This window comes from Clavelina lepadiformis, chromosome 9, assembly GCF_947623445.1.
Source record: "Clavelina lepadiformis chromosome 9, kaClaLepa1.1, whole genome shotgun sequence".
Taxonomy (NCBI): domain Eukaryota; kingdom Metazoa; phylum Chordata; class Ascidiacea; order Aplousobranchia; family Clavelinidae; genus Clavelina; species Clavelina lepadiformis.
The window spans coordinates 10,117,380-10,142,369 of record NC_135248.1 but is presented as its reverse complement, the minus strand read 5'-3'; the positions used below and the strand labels follow the sequence as shown (position 1 = coordinate 10,142,369).

The window sequence follows — 24,990 nt, the reverse complement described above, 5'->3', positions numbered from 1 at the left end:
GTGGGTCCTTTGGAACATTTTCCTGGTAAACGTTTGTGGACCAGTCCGCCCCTTCACGAGGCTTACAAACTACAGTATAACAAGATACAGTGCTTTGTGTATGTTTATTTCATGTATTGTTGGCAACATAAAACTATCCCATAATTAATGATTTCTGGGAGGGTAAAAATTTATTCAAATGCTTTTGTATTCTGAACTGATGCATCCGTCATTAAAATCTTTAGCTTTTAGACACGTATGTTTCTTTGTTGATATTGCTCCACATTTTGGAAGAATCTTTTCTGCTATCTCAAACACACTGACTTCTTTCATGGATTCTGTAGCACCACCATCAAGAGCGATAAAGTATATGTTAGACTTAAAATGAATTAACCTCAGTGAATTTAACTCTCAGAAATTGGTCTTCACTCGCCCCTCTACCGTTATTTCAACCCAGTAAAATATAGCTTACAAATTGCCAATTAACCGACATTGAGTTAACTAGATTTAGCAAATATTAATTAAGCTGACATGAAATGTAAAAATTAGAATTAAGCTATAGGAAATTAGGTATAGCTATCAACACAGGAAAGCATTTCTAGAGGTAAAGTAGACTGCAGTGGTTTTATTTTTAGACAGTATTCTGTTGCAAAAACGTTTTTTGGTTAGCAGCAGTTATTGGCGTCTTAGGAGCTTTCATATACCTCTTCTTTGGAACAGATCAAGTGCAAACCAGACCACAAATCGAGAAGTCAAAGAAAAGTACAGTTAAGTGCACGCACATTGATGTAATGGTTTTAATTGAACGTCACTGCTGCGAGCAATTGAAATTTGAGTGGTTTTTTCTTTCAGCTGAGGCGCAAAAAAGTGGACTCTCAAAAATTGAAAGAAAAGCAGAAAATACAGCATTTGGTCTCATAAGAGACTGTAGTATACCATCAGTGCTATATTTGCTATATAAGCGAAAGGCTCATCTTCATTAACAACTGTAGAAAAAATTTTGAAGCGGAAAGAATGTAGCCGACGGGCAATCCAAGTAAATTGCCTGTGGTCCGAATAATCCGAATTTTTTATGGATTAGCATAAACAAGTATACGGTCAAGCTCGTTTGCTCTGTTATTCGTTTGTTTGCGCAAATTTTCGCTTGGTAAGCAAAACACGGTAAAAAGGAACTTCTTTTAATACAACTGACAATACTAAGGTTCCACAGTGATTGCGTCCTCGCATGACTGCACTCATTAAATGTTACCTCTGTTCCCGGACACTAAAACCTTAGGTACGCCTCTGATTCCGTATGGGTGCAAATCCTGAAATTACGTGTGGGTGCAAATCCTGAAATTACGTGTGGGTGCAATTCCTTGTGGGTGCAATCCCGTGTGGTGCAATGATGTTGCACAACTAAATACTACAACTCTCTTACAACAAGTCATTCGCAAACAACGCTTTTAAGCCTAATAACACAGCAAAAACCGATATAACTTGTGCTCTATTAGGAACAGTGCTTCAAATTAACAACAGATATAGAGTTAAAATGCTTTCCATGGCCAAAAGTGCCACTTCTGGGACACTTCCTAGTAGCGATTTCGGTTAAAGTTTCGTTGCAGTTACCACTTCATTTGGAGGATGGATGGGGGAGCCCACAACGGCGTCAGGCTTGTGCAAGAAGTCAAGAGATGTTGTCATGGTGATAGCCATCGAGCCGCGACTGTACAGGCTGCGCTTGCGCACTCGGTTGAAATTGGCTCGACGCATCCTCTTACGAAACTTGTCGGTAGTCGGTTTGATGCAGTTGCTGGATAAAATGATAGATCAGGTCAAAATAATCAAATAACAGCGGTTAATGACTTTTTCAGATAACTAAAGTAAACTCGCCAAGTCGGAGAAAATTTACTTAGTGCAATTGAACAACTTCGGACGACGACGCGCGTCTGAAAGACATGCTTAAATTGCGATATGCATTCACGCAAAAATAATTGATCTTTGACACTCCAGCATTCGAACAATACAACGTAATACAGAACGGTACATTTCAAAGGTGACTTGAAACCGCAAGCAAGGTTGTGGTCTTTTTATACAGGTAAGCTATCAACAGCAAACTTGAACTCTTACCTGTAAATAACGTTCAAGATATTCGAATACAGAATAGGGTTAAGAGCGCTGTTCACAGGTAGTAGTATGATGGCCGCAAACGCGTATGCCACCGGTGAAATGGAAACACCAAGCAAACAAAGGAGAGACATAACGCTGACTGGCACCCAGCACGCAAAATCGGTCACTACAAGTCTCGTAATGCGAGCCTGAGGAATAATAGCCCCAAGTGAAATACGTGCATTTATTTTTACGTTGAATACATCGAAATAAGACTAAGTTATAGATGCAATAATGAAATATATTCTGAGTCTTTCCGGAACTTCTAGTCTTATTATGTTGGGCAAGTTTATTACTTAGTAAAATGTCAAGTATATTAACTATTGAAACAACTAAAAAAAACTAGTTCTAACCGACAACCAAAAGCAGTTGCAGGTTTTTATTGTGCTTCATTCTAACTAAACATTCTTACACACCTGCATTGTTCTGTTTTCGTTAATTCTATTATTAGCCGACACTTTTCTGGCGTCGAAATAAATCACCAGGTAAGATACGAGAATATAAACAAAAGCGACGAAGTCAAATGTCATGACCCCAGCTGAATATACCCATGACGAGTCGTCGACCTTAAAAAACAAATATATATGTAATTTGTCAAATTAAGTTAGCAGAATTATTCTCATATCCGCTTTTAGCGGAATGTATAACAATAAACCAATGGTAAGTAATTTGTTCATTGTACAAAAATTGTCTAAAAGTGAAGCGAGAAATTTGAATGACTTTTATGAAAGACGGTCGTGAAATTCCGCTTTTGGGTCTATCCCGTTCTACGAATTATCTCCCTTATGGGATTACTCCTAAACCATTAGATAATCCTGATTAGACAAAGTTTACCATCGTACCGTCACAAATATTTTTGGCAAGCAGACGGCGTTCGAGCCGTAGAAGCCAAAATATCCTGAAATTCTGAAATCCTTCCAAGAGCTCGGATAGCGGTGCTGGATGGTTTCTAATATGTAAGACCAACTCTCGCCTTCGTCGCCATACGATGAAAAACCAATTTTTTCTGAAAAACAAAATTACGTCATTTATTGAAATCGACTGAGCGCTGCAAGTATGAGTACATAAGTTGTTATGTTAAGAATTATTATAAGTAACTATATTTTATTATTTATAAGATGTTATTTATGACTTTTATAAGCAGTTTAATTACAAAAAGAATGAACGATTCTGGATAAAATTTATATGATGTTTAGGGTACATTAGAAATAGATCAAAGAACAATCGAATAAACTTGAAGAGTAATACGCATCACCGTTTGAGTCGGAAGAATCAAAATATTTTTCAAGATTATACTGCTAAATAAGTTCTGAACATTTCATATGATACCTTTTGTAGAATCAAATGCGTTTCACAGAGTTCAGCCACCCTGATCGAGCGCTTCCTTTTAGTTATATATCGGTTTACCTGTATTAGTTGTTTTTGCTAAATTTATACGTCGTTTAAACTGAAATTGAATACAACGCCATTATAAATTATACCTAACGCTTTAAAATTAAGAATATATTATCACTACACGGATTTTTTGGACCTAAAAGTTACTAATGTGGACCTAAAAATCTACAACTTGTACCATTTTTTAATCTAAAAACTTGGCTTATTCTTTCAAGAAAATCGTTCAAAGGCACTAGAATCAATAATTTTCTAAAAGTTTTAGACATTTTTATTATAACAGGTCATATTTTTTGCTATCAATGAAAACTAAACAAGTACGAGTCATTTTGTTTTGATCAGACCCATGCTAAATTTCTTGATGAATTATTGTTTAGTATTAAGTGGCCTGAAAATGGTGTCCTTAGCTCAGCAATTGGTTTTTTAACCAACTTTTGCCAAAAACAGACTTGAAAATGAAACGCTAAAATTTGAAACTTTTGAATCAATAAAATAAACTTTAAAATAAAAGCCATATATGCTGCAAAAATGTTGCATTAAAAGGTTACAGAAGTTTCTAAATTCTAGGCTTAAATATTTCTTAGACTTCGCTGTAATAATCAAGGTGCACTATATTGCATTACCAGGATGGCCAAGAGCTTCCAGCCTTTGTAAAAATTGCTGCATCCTGGTTTTGTTCGCAGTAATCGAAACAGAAAACGCGGACGAGACCCGAATCTCTGACACAAAGTAATCCATGAGAGAGGACAGGCGAGGAATGCAGGCCACCACGACCGAAACGAGCCAGGCCACGCAAACAAACAGCCATGTGTGTCTGTAACAGAAAAGTTATGAGAAAAAAGTGCACGTCGTGTATGGAATTTATCCTGCCCAGAAGGTGAAACGAAAACCGTATACAGCAAAGACATCTTTTCTACTTCAAGCCACTTTTCAAACTTACCTAAGTTGAACCGACTCAGCAGAGAAGGGTTTCAAAACCGCCAATACACGGTATGTAGTAAGAATTATGAGAATAAGAACAGATGCTTGCATGGATATCATCGCTAAGGTGCCAAGAGATGAGCAAGTGAAGCTGGTGCGCCAACTTTGGTCGTGAAAGCAATATCTGAGAGCAAAAAACCATGGTTTCAAAGTAGAATACTAAATAACAGTAATACTACACTTTGACAGTATATGCGGATGAAAAAGCAAAGAAAAAATAATTACGCTGACTGGCTGAGTGTAAATTAAACTAAATTAAGTAGGATGCACCAAAAATTTTGCAGAACCTTACTTTCCACTGGTAGTTTCATTCGCAATTGCTAGCGCCAGAAGATATACTCCCATCAGGAAATCAGCAATGGCCAAATTAAAAACTAAGATGTGGTTGGTTTTCAGCATTGCAGTAAACCTGAGAAAAATCCGGTTTGCATAAGAAAAGCAGCACAAGTAAAAAAGTCCTAGGTGTATAAACTTTCCAATATCGTGTAATAAAAACGCTTAAGTATTTCCCGTTTTTATTTTACATGGTTGTCAATAAAACGTTTACTCCACTCATGAAAATCGCCTTGTCAGTCAAAAAGTTTCGTCGTAATTCTATTCATATTTCGGACAAAACTCGAGCTTACCTCACGAAAGCTTAAACATCAACATTTATTTACATTGTAAAAAGAAAAATATGGTTATATCCGTTGCAATCATTAACAGCTCAGTCAAACAACGTTTAACGTATCACAACACATGACCCCATATGGGAACCACTGCCTGTCATCTTATTTCGCGCCCGTGGTGGCTGAACCATACCTTTCGTCACAATTGTCATCGGATGGTTTGTTAAATGTGGACTTCACGCAAGGGAAGGTAACGCCACTGCAGTAATGTCAAAATCAACAAGCGTAATGAAGCAGCGGCTTCTAACGGCGAAGAAATTTCAACATTTACCGTTTTTTCTTTCTCATTTTAATCGCAGATAACCACATTACGATGAGATTTCCAACCAAAGCCAACAAGGCCATGACCCAGACAAGAACACTTAGAACAATATCCTGGAAAAACAAGACAGCTAATAGTAGGACAATATTAAACTTACTAAAATGGGAAAATAGGAAAAATTTTGTTTGCTTAACCAAAGTTGTATACAGCGTATCAGTAACTACCTTGATCATGTAATAGTGGGATGAGAAGGGGTTATCCTGGAAATAGGATGTGGGGCATTCGTCACTTGCGTCCAAACAGTCCGGTTTACCGTCTCTAACTAGTTGTTTGGCTACGAACAATGGTCGCTGCTGGCGTAAAGCGTCCTCAATCACTGAATCCTTCGCGAACGGGTAGTTCGGGTTTTCGCAATAAAAACGGTTGGAGCCTTTTCCGCAGAGCTCTGGAGATAGAACAATGGTAATAATATAATATGTAATATGTCGACAAAAGTTGGAAAAGGCAATTATAAAAACATTGTTCACAGATATCTTCCAAGAAAACTTGAGACATTTTTTGCAAATACACGGTACTGTACACCTTGTGTATATACACCATATATCGAGCTTTCCAGTATTGAGTTATTTAACGTGTAAGGAAACTACAGTTTCTTATCAAGAATTTGTTACAAAAGAAGTAACAGGCTACAAGAGCAGTGAAACTTGAAGAAGTGTTATATACAAACAAAAAGCGACCAGCTTTCGTTTCTATAATTTGTTTACAGTTTAAGCTGCAGCAGCCCCGCACCTTCAGATTCGTCTTCTTCCATTCTACAGTCGCAGCTGCCATCGCAAACTTGACTTCGGGTGATCGTCACTTTGCCTTTTTCTCGAGGCTCGCTCATGTGGCAAATGAAGCGTGACGAATTGCAATATCTTTCGTCGATAGACAACTCTGACCAATCGCGTGGATGTGATTTCACGCTGGGGCAGTGTTCCTTTCCGTCACAAACCTGGAAAAAAAGACTTTTTGTAAAACTTTAATGGAAGGATTTTCAAAAAAAAATTGAACGGAATAAGGTTATTATACTTATTATACTGTGAAATATGATTTTGAACGTAGAGGAGTACTTTTTAGTCAGCGTAACCAACTAACCACTCAAACAATCATAACGGGATTGCAATAATATACTGAAATAGTTCTCGTACATTGAAAATCATGACTAATCTAGTAACTCGTAACTCGGATGTTTTGAGATATTTCCGAGTGAAAAGCTAAATTTTAGGGAATATACCTAATACAAATTAGTGAATGGAGACATTCGCCAAGCGTCGTAACAAAGTCATCAAAGTCGAGTCGCAATTCGAATCCAGTCATTTAGCAAATAACACTCAAGTCAAGTCAAGTCAATTGATATCTGAAGCCAAGTCATACAGAAAGCAAAACTATCGTTTCTGTCGACGAGCAATACAAGCGGTTTTTTGAAACTTTCTTCGTTTTTCTGCCCCATAGGCGTTTGTAGACAAACAAACACCATCTTAAGCTACACGTAATCTGCTTCGACGAAAGGAAAAAAACTCGTCTTACCTCACAATGGAAATCTCGAGTCAAGGCAAGTCATTTTTGTAATTAAAAAGGGATTTAAGTCAAGTCATTACGACACTGTATTTGCCTACATATTTCATTCATATTACGTGCTGGTTAATGGAATTGGGAGTGCAGCATGGGAATTGCAGCCGGGGTTTGTCACAGCACACGTGACTACAGACAGGCGTCACGTAACATCAGACGATTTTATAGAATTTAACATTCTAAAATATTTGAAGTTAGGCTTCAAAAATCGAACGGTCCCAAAAATTATAGTAGACTAATAATCATAATAAGTAGACGAATAACATTGCAGACTAATCGTCATAATAATAATAATAATAAAAATTAATCATAAATTTTTATAATAATTTTTATCCAAATAAATAATATCTTACGTATTCTGCGTCCAGCAGTTCATTGTTGCCAGGACAATGATATTGGTTTCCTGAGTCACGGTAGAGCTGAGAACACAGCTTTGTCAGGCTGGTGGCTGTCGAGCTGCACTTGTGGTCTTTCAAAGCACTTCCATAACTAGAGGAATTTCCCCATTCCTGACAAAAAAATCTTTACCGTCATACGCTAGATGACGCACACGCATCAAAATTGTTTTGCTACGTAGTGTGTATTTTGGGGCCGTCTATTGCATTTTGGAAGCATTTTTTTATGTATCCATATATTGATATACAGTATAAAAGATTTAATGGTTCATATACTGCTGTATTAAGCCTATTCATTGTCCGTTGTTGTGTTAACGAACTATTCGTTATTTCGTTCGTAACGAGAATAAAAGTGGATGCTTGTAATTATTGTATAAAATCGATATGTTATTTCTAGACGAGGCTTTTGTGTTCTAATAAAAGCTAAAATAGATGAAAAAGATTTGTAAAAGTTGTTTCAGCGAAGCAGGACTCTTTGCTTGCAGTTCAGAGAATCAGAGTTCAAACAGCAACTTCATAGTCGATTGATCAAAGATAATTCCAACATCAGTTTGATACCAAGTCGCATGGGAAACAAAGCCTTCAAGGATAAACTTCAACCAAGTGAAATTAAAACGTCCAAACCATTAACACTCAAAATTTGATAAACTCTGATGTGATTAAATTATTGTTAAAATCAAATGATATAAACTAGGATATAAACCTTTTAAGTGCATGAAATTTTTAAACCCAGAAACGTCTACCGCATTGCAATAATTTCAGCAACGGAGACGAGTTCAATCAATTAATCAAATTACCGTGGGGTAAGTTAGTTACGACCAGGGATCGAAATGCTTAATCAAATCAACTCGGGCTTATGCATTGGGCGTAGCTATAAAAAACGTATCAAAATGCCTGTTGAGAAAGGACTCTTTATGCGTCAACAATGTTACACAGCTCATAAGGTATAAACAGGCGCCTGTAGAAACGCGCCTTATCTTTGCACACAGTTTTAATTGCTTTGCAAAAGGCATGAAAACGAAGTTGTGTTAACCGACTGAACAAGAACTTTTTTTATTACCACCTTGGTACAACGGTTCGATTTTTTTGAAAAAAATCGGAAGTTTAATAAATTTAAAAACGGTTTTGGTCAAATAAAGAATGAAACTGCAAGGGATTTTCTTAATTGAGAATCAAGGAACTAGAAAAACCCAAAACTAAACCAGTGTTCTTTAAAGCTAGCTACAGACATAGGCGGTCGGCTGACCATTTATTAAAACCTTTTCAGAACGAGATTAGAATAATATAACCTTGAAAACGCTTATTAAAACTGTTCATCCAATTTATAGCCTTTCTGACGAGGGTTCTACCGTTAAATTCTCAAAATTAAACTCGCTTCTAAAGACACCAAAACTATCGATGTTACCTTTTTCTTTAAAATCGGACACTCGTCGCCAAATCCCGAGCATTCGATGATACCATCGCACTCCATTGCAAACTTGCCGTTTTCACAAACGAAGTTTTTCGTCGAATTTGGTGACAGGCCCTAACATATATAAAAAAAGGTGAGTATATGCTCCGTATTTGGATATTCCATGGTGTATTAAAAGCCGAATTTAGAAAAATAAATCTTTCATGAAGGCAAATCGTCATCAGCAAAACGCCAAAGCGTGTGAAGTACAAGAGACAAACACAGACTATACAAAGCAATGGCTGACTTGTGTCGTGTTTCCACAAAATTGCTCGTCAATGCCAGTTCGACAATCCAGATTACCATCACATACACGAGATAAATCAAGACAGGTGGTGGAAGAGACAGTGGTGCAAGAGAACTGTCCAATTTTACAATGGCTACAACCGCCTTCTGTGCAAGTCAATAACTTCCGCTGAAATTTAGTAACAAACAATACATCAGACTACAATACAGCATACCATGGTGAAGACAAAGGTGATCGCAGATGGATGGCACATCTCCATATTCGCACAAGCATTCGTCAGACAAATCAGGACAATCGATCACACCATCACACACTTGTTTTGGGGACACGTACACCTCCTCGGAGAGGCATCTGCAAAGTGAACGTAATTACTTATTCAAATAGAGTCTTTGTATTTACAAAATATTAATTGGTTATAGATTGACACAACTTCAGTTAGATAGACATATGTACAGCTTTGCGCGATTTAAAACCATTCACTTAAAACATCTTGGTTCTTTGTCGGTGTGACATTTTTCCAGGTTGTCGAAGCAAATATCGCTGGAATGTTCTATCATGGACTGAGGTAGAACGCAGGTGGAAGATTGTAAGTTTTTCTCAGACGATTTTACCGTGCATTTAAAGCCAATAGTGTCAACCTGCTGAGAGGAAATAGCATGTTGTGTAAACAATCGCAAGCCTATCTGAAGTCATAAATGGGTTAACTGAACATGTTTCAACCTTCTCATCGCTTCGATCCTGGCAGTTATCATCACCGTTACAGAATTCATGTTTCGAGATACAGTCGCCGCTCTCGCAAAAGAAAGAGTTTTTACATCCGGGTACACATTCGTCCACTCTGCACATAGCAAAGCTTAGAATGTGTTATCACTTTTAAACTGTAACGCAAGCACTTACCTGTCGACGCAATGGTCGAGGCCATCGCAAACGTATTTGCTGGAGAGAACACATTTTATGTCCGTGCAACGATTGTGTACGTTATCACATAAGATCTCTCCCGGTGAAAGTCGTTCGACGTTTTTTTCGTCACTTCCGTCTTCACAATCCGGAACCCCTTAAGAGGTATGGACCATTTTGATTGTTATTCTTGCACCAAAGGCGATTGCGTTTCGACTTTACGTTCTTTTCGAGCAAGAGCAGGAATTTTAAAAACCGGATAACATACCGTCGCAAAACCTCTCAAAAGCAATACACTTCCCGTCGCTTTCACAAGTGAATGTCTGATTACAGTCTCGATTGCACTCGTCGGATGAGTCGTAGCAGTCATCAATAAAATCACAAGTCTGAAATGTGAATGTCAGAATAAAAACACTAGAGAATATGAACATTAAGTTCACTCATGCACAACATTAACTGCCATTTTTGCCGTCGAAAAACTTCATAACATGGTGATATGTCGACAACCAGTGTTAGGTAATGCCAGATATGGGAGAACCCGATTGCAATCATGCAATATTAGCTATAAATTGACATATTCAGTTCTTTTAAATTTCGATTTAAAAATACTCCTTCTTCATAAGAAAATTGTTTGACAAGGAATTGTCTTACATGTGGCAAATATATGTCAATGACCCGTTTGTTGTCGCATATTTGAAGTTCAGGCGTCGAACAATTGTACTCGTCATGGTGTTCCCTGCAATGAATTGTCGAATCACATACGTGATGATCTGGTAGAAAACATTTTCTCTCCAATAACGATAAGCTGCAAAAACATCGCAAGTATGAAGTGTCGTCAGCGGTTCTTTAAATCTTTTTGCAAATGTTCAACTTATAGAGCGTGTTATGCTCAACCTTCATTGCGTGTAAGTTTAATGCAGTAGCAGCAGGAGTTCGAAATAGATTGGATTTTAAGACTTTCTTGGATATCGATTTTTGTTATGAAGGGTTTAACATAACTTAACTAAAATTTGAAGAGTCTAAACAATTTCCAACAAATGTCTGATTATTATGCTGCAGGTATTAAGCTTTAAATGTTTTTTTTAAATTTACTGACTATCCAGAGCAAAACACGGCGTTGGAATTCTCCGGGTTCTCTGTAATCTCATCAGCGCCGTTGCGACAGTCGACAAATCCATCACAAAATCTACAACAAATAGTTGTGAAAAAGTGCAGCAAATTCGTCTTTCTAAGCGACGTCCGTCAACCAACCGTATAACCTATATAGGCTTCTTTAACAACTCATGTAAATGGACTGCAAAAATAGACAAATTTCAACTCTAATTTTTAACATTAATTCTCAATAAGGTTACCTACGATTTCAAATTCTAGTCCTGTAACACTGATTTTTGTTATATGGATCATTGTTATAGAAAGCTTACATGCTATAAATAAAACTTGTCCAGATACCAAGATTGATTTCGTCAGCAAGATTACATATAGTGGTGTCTCGGTGGCAGTTAGTTTTATTAGCAACAGAAATGTATATAAATACCGTAAATAAGCCACTCTACAACGCCGTGCTTGCAAAATGCAATATCCAATTACATACTTTTCCATTGCGATGATAGTGTTTTCCGAATCCCCGCATTTAAAGAAAGAATCTCCCCCGAGTTCATCACTCGAATCCCCGCAGTTATCCATTCCGTCGCCCCATATCCCTAACTAAAAAGCGAGCATTTTTCCACTTTGCTTACTGGTTAGTTTAGGTTCAAAGCTAAGCGATTTCCCGATCGTGCTACACATCAACCAATAGAAACAAGTGTAATAACAAATTCATTTATACCTTTGCTATGCAGTTCCCATTTTTACAAAAGACTGAATGATCAGTACAATTTTCCCCGCACTCATCCACTCTGTCTTCGCAGTGGTCAATTCCATCGCATATGTAGAAGTTGGGTAGGACACACTGGCGTTTTACATAGTTCCATTTGTTACTGCACCAAATACCTTAAGAAAAGAAAAACGCTACGCATAAAACGGCGGCAGAAATAAGTAGCGTTTAAGCGATTAAAAGCGTGATGGACCGTGCCGAAATGCATTGTCCATGAATTGAATTGAATTGAAAACATTCTGTCATAATTTTCCTATACTTATCAACCAAAAGCAGTTTTATGATGCAATTTATGGCTCATATATGGTTTTATTTCCCCAATTTTGAACATAAACAAAACAAATTCAAAAACCTTTTAATTGCCGTACATTTTAAAAAAATGGGCAGTTAAATTAATCCTAATCCAATAAAACCTTTACAAATTGAAAATCACGCACCACAAGCAACATGATAACAGCAATTATTTCTATACAAATTCACTTCCTAAATTGGAGAAAATCGACCAAGAAATTCAAAGTTTTCTCCATATGTTTCCGGTAGAACCTCATGCTGATAACGTCAATAATAATTAATTGATGCCTTACCGTCAGCTTCATTTACGTCAACCATTTCATCGCTTCCATCTGCACAGTGGCGAAAACCATCACAGAATTGGTCGGCGGTTAGGCACTTTGATTTGTCCAAACACCTGTCAAGGTTAATAACAACGACGATAATGCGAACGTGGAAATCTTGAATACCAATGTCTGGATGAGAACAACCAAGATTTTTAAATAAAGAAAATAAGGCATTTACAAAACGACAACGTTTATATATTTTTTTGGTATCTGGTGGAAATTGTCGATTAATTAGCAAAGCAAATGGCAGTTGGCAAGGTTTGCCGAGCAGTAAGTGGAGTTATAGGCATATCCATCCTCAAGTAGGCTAACACCTTGACTTGGAATATTACTTTACTTAATTTCTGTTATCATGCTTTTGTGAGAGACATATGCGGGATTAGTGAAACTAAACCAGCATCTGTTTTGGCTTAAAACAAATACCTGCCTTCATGCATGCCTATGACACTGCCGCAGATTTGATATACACGTCTTTAATCACAACTTTAAAATTACAACGAACTGTGAAACCATTACAGGCAAAAATTACTACGTTTGATCACCGATCAGTGAACTTACTTGAATATGGCAGACGCGCATTCGTGTTGAAAATCTGTGCCAACAAACTCGTAGCCACCTTTTATTTCACTGTAAGCTACTTGACCATTTTCAATGCATAACGTACATTCAAGTACCAGACGATTTCTGCAGTCTTCCTGGTATTTGTTACATTGTTGAACGTATCTAAAATTTGTTTTTGAAAATTCGCTCAAAAATAGTTCGTTTGTGATACATGCTAGGATAAAAAATAAAGAGAGCATAATAAATTACGGTAAATGTGCATTATAATGATAATAGCGCAGAACAAAAAACTCATTGCATTTTGAACATTAGATAATAAAAACATCTGAGGTATGTTACACTTGCATCATGAAACAACTTTACATCTGCAGAAAATTAACCTGTTTTTGGAACCGCATAATTCTTGACTTTCATCAACTTCAGGGTCGCAGTGCTGTGTTCCATCACACGTGTACTTCTCTGGTAGCAGGCAGAACTGATCAGCGTCATTCAAGATGTTACGACATGACAGGTTAGTAGGGTCCAGGACGTCTATAAAAATTTGATGTGAACCGCACAATTTACAAAAATAGCATGCATTTTCGATCGTTCACATCATTAATTTCTTATTTTGCCTTATACACAGAGGTGGGCAGTCGGTACTTCGAAAGTACAGTCGGTAATGGTACCGGTAGCCTACATGGCAAACTATGTACCGACGGTTCCGGTATTCGGTACTATTTTAAAAAAGTAGTTCGGTACTTTGTCGGTACTGGTACTTCTTGTGTAAAAGATGCTGCTGCAAATGCAATAGTTGCCGCTATTATGCCCCCGGTAAAGGTTACTCCAGGTCAAAACATATGTGACGTTAATCGCTTGAAATTTCACTTGACATTTCTTGATTAAAAAAGATCAACAGATGCTAAAACTATCATTAAGGATTATTTGACATGTACAGTATTTTTGAAAACATATTTGTTTAAATTTTAAAATAATCACGTGAAAAGTACCGAGTACCGGGACCGACTGAAATTTCTTGAAAAAAGTAATTCGGTCCTTTATACAAAAGCACCGACGGTATCGGTACTGAAACAGTACCGCGGTACAGTAATTCGGTACTATAGTCCCGCAGTACTGCCCACCTATGCTTATACATGAACTGGTGCAAACTATGAAGGATTATAAAACAAACAGAGTCCAACAGCAGGAATTATAATCAGGACAAATTTAATCTTGTAAAACAAACAAGATTGTTCAAGAATTTAAATAACAGAATGGTAAGTTTACAAAGCAACGGCTACATTTTTTGTTGCAAGACTGATGATGACAGCCATTGCTTAAGAATTAGTTGTTGAATGCACTTCGAATGTCAGGGTATTCTGCTGGAGATAACAGCTGACCATATGTCTCCGATATATTATACTTGCTCAATGCCTTATGGAAAATATTCATCTTGGCTAACCCTTGATTTCAACAAGAAAGCAAAAAACAAGTTTCTAATTTGCATCATAGTGTTTTTTAATTCCTTACAGCACTCAGTAAACCAAACATTTTGTGCAAAATAGTTATTTTAGGAATATCAACTGAACAATTATAAACAGATTTTATTTTATCCGGCCGTTCCACAAAAAATAAAGTGTTCTAAAATAATTGTAAAATACATATTATTGAACATTTTATAATTGTTCCAATTTCATCCAAGGGGCGATTTTTCAGCATTGCACATGAAAGCTAAGCGAAATATAACAGCATAAATTGCTGCACTAAAAAATGCACCAACATGAGTAACACCATCATAGCACATGAAAAACAGTTCTAACCAACAAAATGTGTAAGCATGTTGTAAGCAAAGATACAAGTCTATGATTAAAATAAGGATAATTAAGAAATAGAGCAACTGATGCATAAGCATTTATGATGATTGCAAGCTAGAGACTAAACCAAAACAGTTACACAGTTATACAGATAATGCAACCACAATTCATGATTTGGCCTTGTGTATCAGATTTTAAGAAATCAAATATATCATATATAAATGACATAGAGTACAATTAACAGTAGAAAATATGTAAATGGAAAGCAGTCACAGAAAAGGGATATTTTAAGCTTAAAGATTTTGTACAAAATAGCCATTTAGACTGATGTGCTTCACACAAAAAGGCTACATCTGATAAAGAATTACAACAGGCTTCTCCTTGCGAAATAAATTAAAGTTACTTATTTATACAAAGACAAACATTTCAGTAGGCACTGGTAACTACTAACGAGACTTTCAACATCCAACCCACTATAACTTTCAAACCTAATATTAGGTATGGTATATTAATATCCCGTAAATAGGAAGATGAAATGCAAAAGTTTTTATAAAACAATGCCATTTTACCATTACCACACCAGCATGTTCCATGCTAAGAATGATGGTGATTCCTCAAACCACAGGTTATTATCCAAACAAAGAGTTATGGGTAAATGAAAGTGGTTTGAATTATACGAGAATAACGTACAGTTTGGGTCTATAATAATGGAAGATCATGGTGGTCAAATTGTTTTGTGCCATCTGGACTAAAATCATGGACAGTATGACCGTCACCTCTGACAATCCATTTGTAAGTTAGCAGCCCTTCTGCTCCAACTGGACCCCGTGCATGAATTCTAGTCGTGCTGACACCCACTTCAGCCCCAAGCCCCATTCTCTGCCCATCGGCAAATCGTGTGCTGGTGTTATGAAAGACACAGGCGCTGTCAACATTTTCTAAAAAGTATTGCGCTGCATCTTCATTGTTTGTTACTATTGTATCAGTATGGCCGCTTCCATATTTTCTTATGTGTTGAACAGCTTCCTCAAGACTGTCAACTACCTCTATGCAACATTCAAGAGCTGAGTATTCTTTCCGCATTGACGTGGCGACAGAAGGAAAAAAGAGCAAACGAGATGCTAATTTTGGCCCCAGATGAATGGTGACATCTTCTGCTTGCAAAACATCATTGATTTCTTTGAAAACTGAGCTGTGCATTAGGTCTTTGTGGATGAGAAGCGTTTCCATAGCATTACATGCAGCAGGATAATTACATTTTGCATCTTGAACAACTCGTGTCGCCATGCTTGCTGAGCAATTTTTATCAACATATACATGGCAAATGCCTTCACTGTGTCCTAAGACAGGTACTGAGGTTCCTGCTGCCATTTGCTGGATGCCATGTACCATTTCTGAAGATCCTCTTGGGATTATCAAATCAATTAGGCCTGTTGCATCCTGAATAATATCCGATACTTCTTCACGAGTCTCTACCAACTGTGCAGCTTCCTGGCAATGATAAAGAGCCAAAGCATCTTGAACAACTTGATGTAAACATTTGTTAGCATGAGCACTTTCTCTTCCTCCTTTCAATAGTATTCCATTGCTGGTTGCGATTGCAAGAGATGCTATTTGGGGAAGGCAGTCTGGTCTTGATTCAAAAATCACCATTAAAACACCAATGGGAACACTAACCTGTTCCGCTACCAAGCCTGCTGCAAGTTGTCTTCGTGCTAATATTTTCCCAACTAACCCAGAACTTTTCTCAGCTACCTGCCGAACACCCTTAGCAAGTTCTCTTATACGTGCAGGTGACAAAACAAGACGATCCATTAAAGCTTGGGAAAGCGTATCACCTTTCTTGGCGAGTGCTACATCCATGTGATTCGCAGACATAATTTCTTGCTCTCTTTCTTCCAAAAGATCTGCCAGTCGATGTAAGATTTCAACTCTTTTATCGGTAGTAAGCTGCTGGAGTTCCCGACTGCCTTCCCGAGCTTCCTCTGCTTGGGAGTTGGCACTATGAGCATTGCAGGGGGCTTCTGTAAAGAACGTCCCTACTTTTCTTCCGCCAACTATATCAACCAAAGGTGGTCCTTTCTCAGCACAACCATTACAAATAACCACTGATGTACCGTGCTCTAGTGACCATACAGCAGCTTGTACTTTAGAATCCATCCCCCCTAAACCAACAGAAGATTTTTTTCCAAATTCTATTCCATCCATGTTATTAGTATTTGTAGAGTATGTATGTAACAATTTTGAGTTTTCAGCACCAGGTGGTGCCGTGAAAAGGCCTTCAACATTGGAAACAAGAACAAGAAGATTTGTATTTGTAAGAACAGCAAGCCGGGCTGCCAGGCTATCATTGTCCTTAATAGAAATTGCTCCATCGACGTCAATCTCTGGGTCTGGTGGAGGTACTACAGCATCATTTGTATTAATTATGGGTACAATGGAAAGAGCAAGCAGATTATCCAGTGTTGACTGTAGATATGAACGATGCGCACGTTCAAGATCACGCTTTGACACCAAAACTTGAGCAGTGCTTATATTATATTGCGCAAACATAGATTCGTACAGAGACATCAACCCACTTTGGCCAGCAGCCGCACATGATCTTGAATCCACTTGGTTTTTGTTCGAACCCGAAGAAGTGTTGTTTTCATTTTTTCGGCTACGGATTGTTTCTCTAACACTTTGGCTCATCATAAGTTCACGACCCAGTCGCTGTCGACCAAATGCAACAGCACCACTAGTGACAATCATGACTTCTTTGCCATCTGCATGGAGTTCGGCAACTTGTTCGACAATAGATGCTAAACGACCAAGAGCAATTCCTCCTTGGTCAGTACGAGTCAAAACAGCACTTCCAAGTTTCACAACAAGACGCTGTGAATTAGCTAAATCAGATCTAGAAGTGTATGCAAACTTATCATCCTTCACGAGTTTCTGACTATTCAGCGCAGAAGGTGATATGAGGCTAGTTTCTTTGGAATTCGAGCTGTTGCTGGTATAGCGTATTGAAAGTATTTGAGACCATTGTCTGTTGCTAGCTGACCAATAAACAGAAAGAATTTTCTTACTTACACATACAATTTTCATATTTCCTCCAGCCAAACTAACAAAAGCTGTAACAGATAATGTCATCAACTTTTGTTTTAGTATTTTACATAACTGTGTATTAAAGACTTGTATGCTAGATTGTCACCTGCCACTAATTCAAACAAACTAGAAATTTTGTCAATTATATAATCACGCAAGATTAAACAATAATATAAAAAAAAATTTAATGTAAATTAAAAAATTTAATAGACTTTGTCCGTTTGTATTAACAGTCTTAAAAATGGGGACACTGATTACAAGGTGCAGAGAATAGTCAAAACATTCTACTATGTCAAAATTAGCATCCTCACTAAACAAATATTTGGTAAAATATTTGCATGTTGTGAACAAAATATAATTCTGTGGTAACGTGACATAAAAAGTTCTATTTGTTAAATTGTTATGTACATTCACTGCAGGTGTATTATATCATTCTCAATGCAAACTGTTCAACATAAGTTCAAAACGCTCTAAACAACTCTTTTGATATAAAATCTATCCACTTGTTTTGTTTCCACGGTTAAAAAGAATTTTGAAACAAATTGTTGAATAAGATTTGAGCTTGTGTGTCTATTTCAATCATTATATTTAGTATTCGGCTTTGAACAAACCTAAAAATATGATTGTTTTAAAAGCTCTTTGTTTGTGTTGTTTTAATAAGAAAACCTTATTTCGAATTGATACCACTAAACTTAAATACATTTAAAACTTGATAATTTATTGGATATGTATATATATACTGTTTATATATATATATATGAAAGTTGTTTTTAGCTTGCTATTGCTTTTATTGAACCATTAACCTTCTTCAATTGAGTTGTCAATATTCTGACATCACCATATATTTGGTTTCGTGGCCGTGCTAACCTTCTATCGTTATAGCACCACTGCATGATATATAGGTAACACCTTGTAAATTTTAAGCTTCTGACCGTTGCCGCTTTTTCCCGCTCATTGATTGTTTGTGACGATACTTCTTGTTATGTTTGGCTAATTGCTATAACAAGGTTAGCACCAATTTTTTGTTCACCATAGTCAATGGCAAAAGATAAAATAGAATATAACTCACATCTTCAGACATCATAAGCCATTGACAACTCAGGTACGGCTTCAAGTAGGTTAACTTTCCTGCAAACTGAAGCCCTGCGGGCTGTATTTTCCTGATCTACCGATAGTTTTTATTTCATTGTAAAGAGGATGGAAGAAGCCCTGTGCTGTGTGAAGTTGTGTTTTGTGTACAGTTTTTATGATCCGATGTCAACTCTAAATCATGTGTAATTTAAAGAAGAATTTCAGTGTTTCTATTTCGACTGCCATTGCTAAGGTTAGGTAATCAAAAATTTTTTTTCTTCTCAGACAGGTTGGTGTCGTTACTCGAAAGGGTCTCATCACAATAACGTCTATGTCTATTCCGACTAACGGTAACCAACAGACTCGGCCAGTCTGTTGTTCATAGGCCTAGGCAATTTGTGCTTAGCCTACTTACTACTAAGTATTTTCAATTTTTCACAACTGAGACTCTGCTAAGCCTAATTCAGCAAATCTGTATTATCATTAATTAATTATCAAGCCAAGTGCCCAAGCTTATATCCAAGTTACCATTTATCAAAATGTAAAACATAACAAAGAACAAGAACATGCAAAAGTTATAAGAGATTTCCAGAGCTAGCGTGAAGCCGTCGGTAGTTTATGGCCTGATACCATCACTATAACGTAGTAGAGTAGTAGATAAATAGACTACTACACGTCATAACAAAACAGCTGGATTTATAGCTTTTAGTACGAAGTAGGGGATTTTTTCTTGAAAACATGAATCAACGTCGATGACGTCATAGAATATGTTTGAACGTAAACAAAACATTGTGTTCGCAAAGAAATCGCTGAAACTTGCCTAAAACACTAACGTGTTGATTCATTTATGTTGCTTCTACTATTACGCTTCAACTTCTAAACACTAATCCGGTCAGCGCCAGATTGACATGATGGAGTGCCTTAGGGCCCTGCATTGGTGGGGGCCCTTTCATTAATAAAATTATGACTAAAGCGCATATGTGCTACGTTTAGCTTTTGCTTTATGAACTCCGACACCTTTTTGTGGGTCTAATTAGACTCATATCTGCTGCTGATATTGTTCAACCGATAAAAAGTTGCGCAACTAGCCTCTACTTAAATAACAGCGTGAACGAACAACGAGAAATATTAAAATACCGATAACCATCACTGTAATATTGCATTAGCAAATAAAACTTTGTATAGGTAGCATGCAGTGGCGTATTTAGGGTATGCATTGAGGGGAGCAAAAAAGAATTAAAAATTGGCTGTAACGCCCCCAACATTGATTACTCCACCCAAAATGCGCGAAGCGCACAAGTTTTGTCCCAAATACTGCTTTAAACGCCTTAAACCGCTTTAAAATTGATGAATAGCTCTATTTTTGCATTATTCATCAATTTCGCACATTTGTAACACAATGTACCTGGCCAAAAAATTATTGGGGGCTCTGAGGCCCGGGTCCCTTGCCTCCTCCCTTGAATCCGGTGCTTCCCAACCTGTGAGACTGTACGCACTAGCGCGTACAGGAAAAAGTGTAGTGAAAATGACAAACACGTCTCTCTGTTAACTTTTTTGAGACATCATTATTGTAAATTTTAAATGTATTTTGTAATTTTCTTTATTTAAGCGTTTTTTCGGTGCATTTCTGAGATTTCGTTCCGGTTTTTGGCTATTCTTAGCGACGCTGCTTGTTGATTGTGCAAGTTCGACGTTTTCACGCTTACCCTCGCGTCGGGCTGTGGTCGAGGCAAGCTAATACGGAATATACGTTGCGCAGTTGTCACAAAGCAAATCCAGTTTTGTCAATATACCTTCCATGAATAAGACTGTCAGTAAAGAAGTGTGACAAAATGTTGAAGTGACAGAGAGAAAAACAAATAGCAAACCAACGAAGCATGTTGATATCAGATCACAAAAAGGCGATGGTTTATCTCGTTGATTTAAATAGTTGTAAAGTAGTTGCGTGCTGTTACAGACGCAGTTAAGGTCGTGCACTTTTCTTGTATTGACGTACAACTGGAAATGATGGGTGAATGGTGGTTAATTGCTTGTGCGCGATCGCGATCCGACCATTAACTCCGTATCGTCTTGAAAATGATTAAATGTAACTCTCATGATTTCGTTGTGGTGATTCTTGCTTGTTTTTAAATGTCCATTTAATCTCTCTGCCAACTTCCAGCCCTCGATGCAGTTTTCACGCACTTATCAGCAATGAAATGTTAGGGACCGTTATTACTCGTGGGATCGTTTTGACTTGAAGTAAATGCGTACTCACACTGTTGTGAGGTGGATGAGATTGAAAAAAAAAACTTTTTCGTTTCTATTTTTAACTGTACAGTAACATTCTATAAGTTACATTTTTAGCCCAAATTGCCCAAACCCATAAAGCAAGGAAGCCATAAGTAGGCTAGGCCTAACTACGGTTATAAGAATAGCATGAAAATTTTTCCCAAAGAACTGCTCTGGTATGGAATCACAATCTTTTCCCTCGGACTGAGGAAAATCTTTCCAAGACTTATACTCGGCAAAGGTTTCTCATTGCTCGAGCCTCGGTTGCCGACATTGTCTCCGTGCAAGTTTTATTATTTGTTTAATTTTTTTGTATTACACGAGTTGGGAACTGTTCACCAGGCAAGACCACTGAACAGAAGCAAAGAGTCGTTCGTCCTGTGCTGAAGGAAATTGCAATGGTAGCGTAATTGGGAATCGATATCGGTTCGCATTGGATCTTTGGTAGTTTAAATCTGACGTAACGTGCGCACGACAGGAAAAGTTAAACTCTCGCGTAACACTTCAAGACTATTAAGAGTGTTGTGATTTTGTTTTCGTACGGGTCAAATTAGGGTTACAAATGCGGACATATAAACGTATAGTCGTATACGGATTCTGGTACAGACTTTTTTGTAAAAGGTTTAGTCTCAAAAAGTAATAAACTACCAAGAAAATGTGAACAAATGAATAAATTGCCAGCTTGCCAAACATTTTACAGCTTGGACTGTATCACGTGCGGATGAGATTTTCGTGACATTAAAGAGTGCGAACCGCCATCAAAACGTTTGAAAAGCACCGCACTATAATCTATGTGAGTTTAATGGTGAAGCGGTTATTAAAGCACAGGCTGGCAATATTTTATTGTATTGTTTATTTTTCGCCATAGTCTTTGGGAGAACGGAAAATAAAATGCTAACCATTATAGCGTGATAAAATAACAACTCCACCCGCAAACAACGATCGGGAAGAAGCAGCAAAGCCCAAAGACTTGAAACGTGCAAGAATAATACAACCAATGATAGATATGAATAATTATGTTCATGTCTATCATTGGTTATTGTTGATGTTGTCTGAACCGTGTTAAACAAATTTTAAAGTAAATTAAGAAACTGGATATACTTTGGTACTGTTAAAGTTAACTTTATATTTTTCGACACGAGCTTTCGCAAGTATAAGCTTGCTTCTTCAGGTGTACTGTGAAATGGTTATGGTATATTACCATATGGTTAGCACGACCACTAAACCCAACATACAATATTTTCAACGATTACAAAGCTACTTACAACCACCAACATGACGTAACAAGTTATACAAACTGGATGCTGAGGCAGTTTGGTAACTAGGCTAAGACGCGGTATGTTGCAACAACATAATGCGTCATTGCGATCCGTGCTCGTTAAACTGCGCCTACAGACGCTACCCATCATACCTTGTAGCTTGTAAAACCCTCAGTTAGGCCTTAAGCAAAGTACTAATGACGTTTGCTTCTGTTTAATGATCCTGGCAATTAGTTCCAAATGAAGCAATACGATATAAAAAGCAAATATCTAATGAAAAACACTTTATTAATTGTGTTTGCTGGAACTTGCACAAATACAAGCTCGGATACCGAGGCTCAATCCATTAAAAATCGTAACCGTGCGAAGATAAAGATCCCGATACAACGTCAAAAGACAAAGTTTTACTGTCTTAACTGAAGTAACTCACACAAAGCAATTTGCTGTTATTGTTACAATATAAAGAATTATCTATACAAAATTATCCTACTTGTAGAACGTGTTGAATAATGGGACATATTTGTCGAAACCTTGGTAGCCAATATTTCATCCCGGCCATTTGGACAGTCGACACGTCCGTCACAGAATTTTCGCATGTTTATGCACTGCCCTTGACCACAGTCAAAATCCCAGTCGTCACATTTAGCCATACAGGATGGACCTGACAAACAAATGTTCTTTGTAGGCCTGAAGTTGATGGAATCAATACTTATATAATATTATAATAAACAAGCAAATTTTTCTGTTTGGAGAAAGTCTTTTTGTTGTTAGCGCGCGTGGCAACAAATTTTGATGTTAAATGCTTTGAATAATTGATTCCCGTCAAAGCGTTATTTCAGAAATAGCCTTTGCCAAACAAACCATACATTCAAGCCGTCAAAGATTCTCCGCTTGCAGTCCTTGCGATTGCTAAATTGAATTTGAGCTACTACAAACTTTCGACTATCACACGTTAAAGTATCGCATTTTCAAAAGCGCTCGAATTCAAAAACTTAAGTAGGTATACAGACTACGTAATACGTAATTATATGAGGCTATAAGTTATAATTCCGTTGCACTGGTAATTCCCCTTAAACATCACCAGGCCAAAAGTTATTTTCGTAATCGTAGCCTACTGGTCTATGTCATGAATATATTTTACATCGATTTCTTTAAAATTTGACTTTAATTAAAAAATATCACCTTTGAACAAAAACAGTACCAAAACCCGTTATAACAACATTGAAAGGGTCTAACAAATTTTACTATATTGACTATATAGTTTAGCAAGGTATATATATAGGTATATGTTGTTAATCAAAAATATGTGCGATAATGAAAAAAAGAAGGCACTTAAAGAAAAAACAGCAAGTATGCCTTTCAGGTCTGAGTGACTTATAGCTTGAATTCACAGCGCAACTTGCAAACATATTTACGCTCAGTACGCATCTGATTGACATGTCGATTTCTAAAAATATTACGCATTTTTAAACCACCATATAGGCCTATAGTATCCACAAATCGATTTGCGACTCATGTTCACAATGAATGTTGGTGCATTTAATTTCATTTTTGCAAATTCTTGCTGAATGTAAGTTATTATGAATAATTGACATTCCTTTCGAAAGGTTGTTTCTCCTGTGTAATAGGTTAAATAATTTTGTGGTTAAATCAGGTGAAAATAGCAAAGTTCTTATGTTTCGTTTGATCAATGAAATGGTTTATCTGAAAGAGCATGCCACATAAGCGCAACACATTTAACCAATTGGCAAACTAATGTAGTAAGTCTGGACAAAATAGCTTTTGTGACAAGTTTTACTTCAATATTGTCAGCAACACATTTATGCGTCATAAGCTGAACTGACGTCTTGGTAGCAATTGCTCGAGTTAGATTCAAAATACAGTAATTGATAATAAATTGACGTTTTACAACAAGGATACAAGACAAGATATAGATGACCAAAATGATAATACACAGCATTTAATTAACTAACAATCCAAAACGAAAAGGGCTTACCATCTCTAATTATTGCCGCCGCTTTTTCCATTTTATTTGTCATTAAACTAACAGCAGCCATCGCAAACAGAGTGAATAAAGATTTATCAACAAACATTTTACAAGGGTTTGGTATTTAACTTTTATCATTCAAAGCCTGATTACCTATCTCGCATATCACATAAGAAGACAGCAATGTTTTCAAATCTCTAAAATGTATCTGCAGCTGGCTAACAGTAGTAAAAAGTGACCCTTGACATGAAATGTTTTTAGTTACAAACTTCAAGTCTAACAGCACAACTACTTAGTTGAAAACGCTAACCAGTGCTCTTATTTCTGCCGTAAATATAGCTCAAATATTCGGTTGTTTTCTCTAGGTTTTCTTGAAATCTTATCCAAACTTTCATGATCATCGTTTCTGGAAAGAGCGTTGTTTTTTAACTACTGATT

General features: G+C 37.0%; 2 protein-coding genes across 4 annotated transcripts; both read right to left on the bottom strand.

The window, feature by feature from the left end:
* Positions 1 to 742: 742 nt before the first annotated feature.
* On the bottom strand, positions 743 to 24,731 carry LOC143470228 (uncharacterized). Of its 3 annotated transcripts, none has more exons than XM_076968214.1 (27): positions 24,562 to 24,731; positions 23,056 to 23,226; positions 13,465 to 13,615; positions 13,082 to 13,246; positions 12,491 to 12,594; positions 11,859 to 12,022; positions 11,625 to 11,737; positions 11,130 to 11,219; positions 10,685 to 10,838; positions 10,302 to 10,419; positions 10,034 to 10,190; positions 9,857 to 9,974; positions 9,617 to 9,777; positions 9,351 to 9,487; positions 9,137 to 9,279; positions 8,845 to 8,964; positions 7,398 to 7,553; positions 6,220 to 6,424; positions 5,655 to 5,875; positions 5,440 to 5,543; positions 4,793 to 4,909; positions 4,460 to 4,624; positions 4,143 to 4,333; positions 2,970 to 3,133; positions 2,544 to 2,693; positions 2,089 to 2,276; positions 743 to 1,771 (listed from the first exon to the last, which is right to left on the bottom strand). In XM_076968214.1, exons 1-27 carry the CDS (start codon positions 24,656 to 24,658, stop codon positions 1,567 to 1,569), a joined length of 4,029 nt encoding a protein of 1,342 aa, XP_076824329.1. In that variant the 5' UTR covers positions 24,659 to 24,731; the 3' UTR covers positions 743 to 1,566. The 3 variants fall into 3 exon arrangements, with proteins under 3 accessions (XP_076824329.1, XP_076824327.1, XP_076824328.1); XM_076968212.1 differs by having other exon boundaries at positions 9,137 to 9,282; positions 24,562 to 24,729; XM_076968213.1 differs by having other exon boundaries at positions 9,137 to 9,282; positions 9,617 to 9,774; positions 24,562 to 24,729.
* Positions 14,527 to 18,085, bottom strand: LOC143470229 (delta-1-pyrroline-5-carboxylate synthase-like). Its single transcript, XM_076968215.1, has one exon. It carries the CDS (start codon positions 18,007 to 18,009, stop codon positions 15,577 to 15,579), a length of 2,433 nt encoding a protein of 810 aa, XP_076824330.1. The 5' UTR covers positions 18,010 to 18,085; the 3' UTR covers positions 14,527 to 15,576.
* Positions 24,732 to 24,990: the final 259 nt, after the last annotated feature.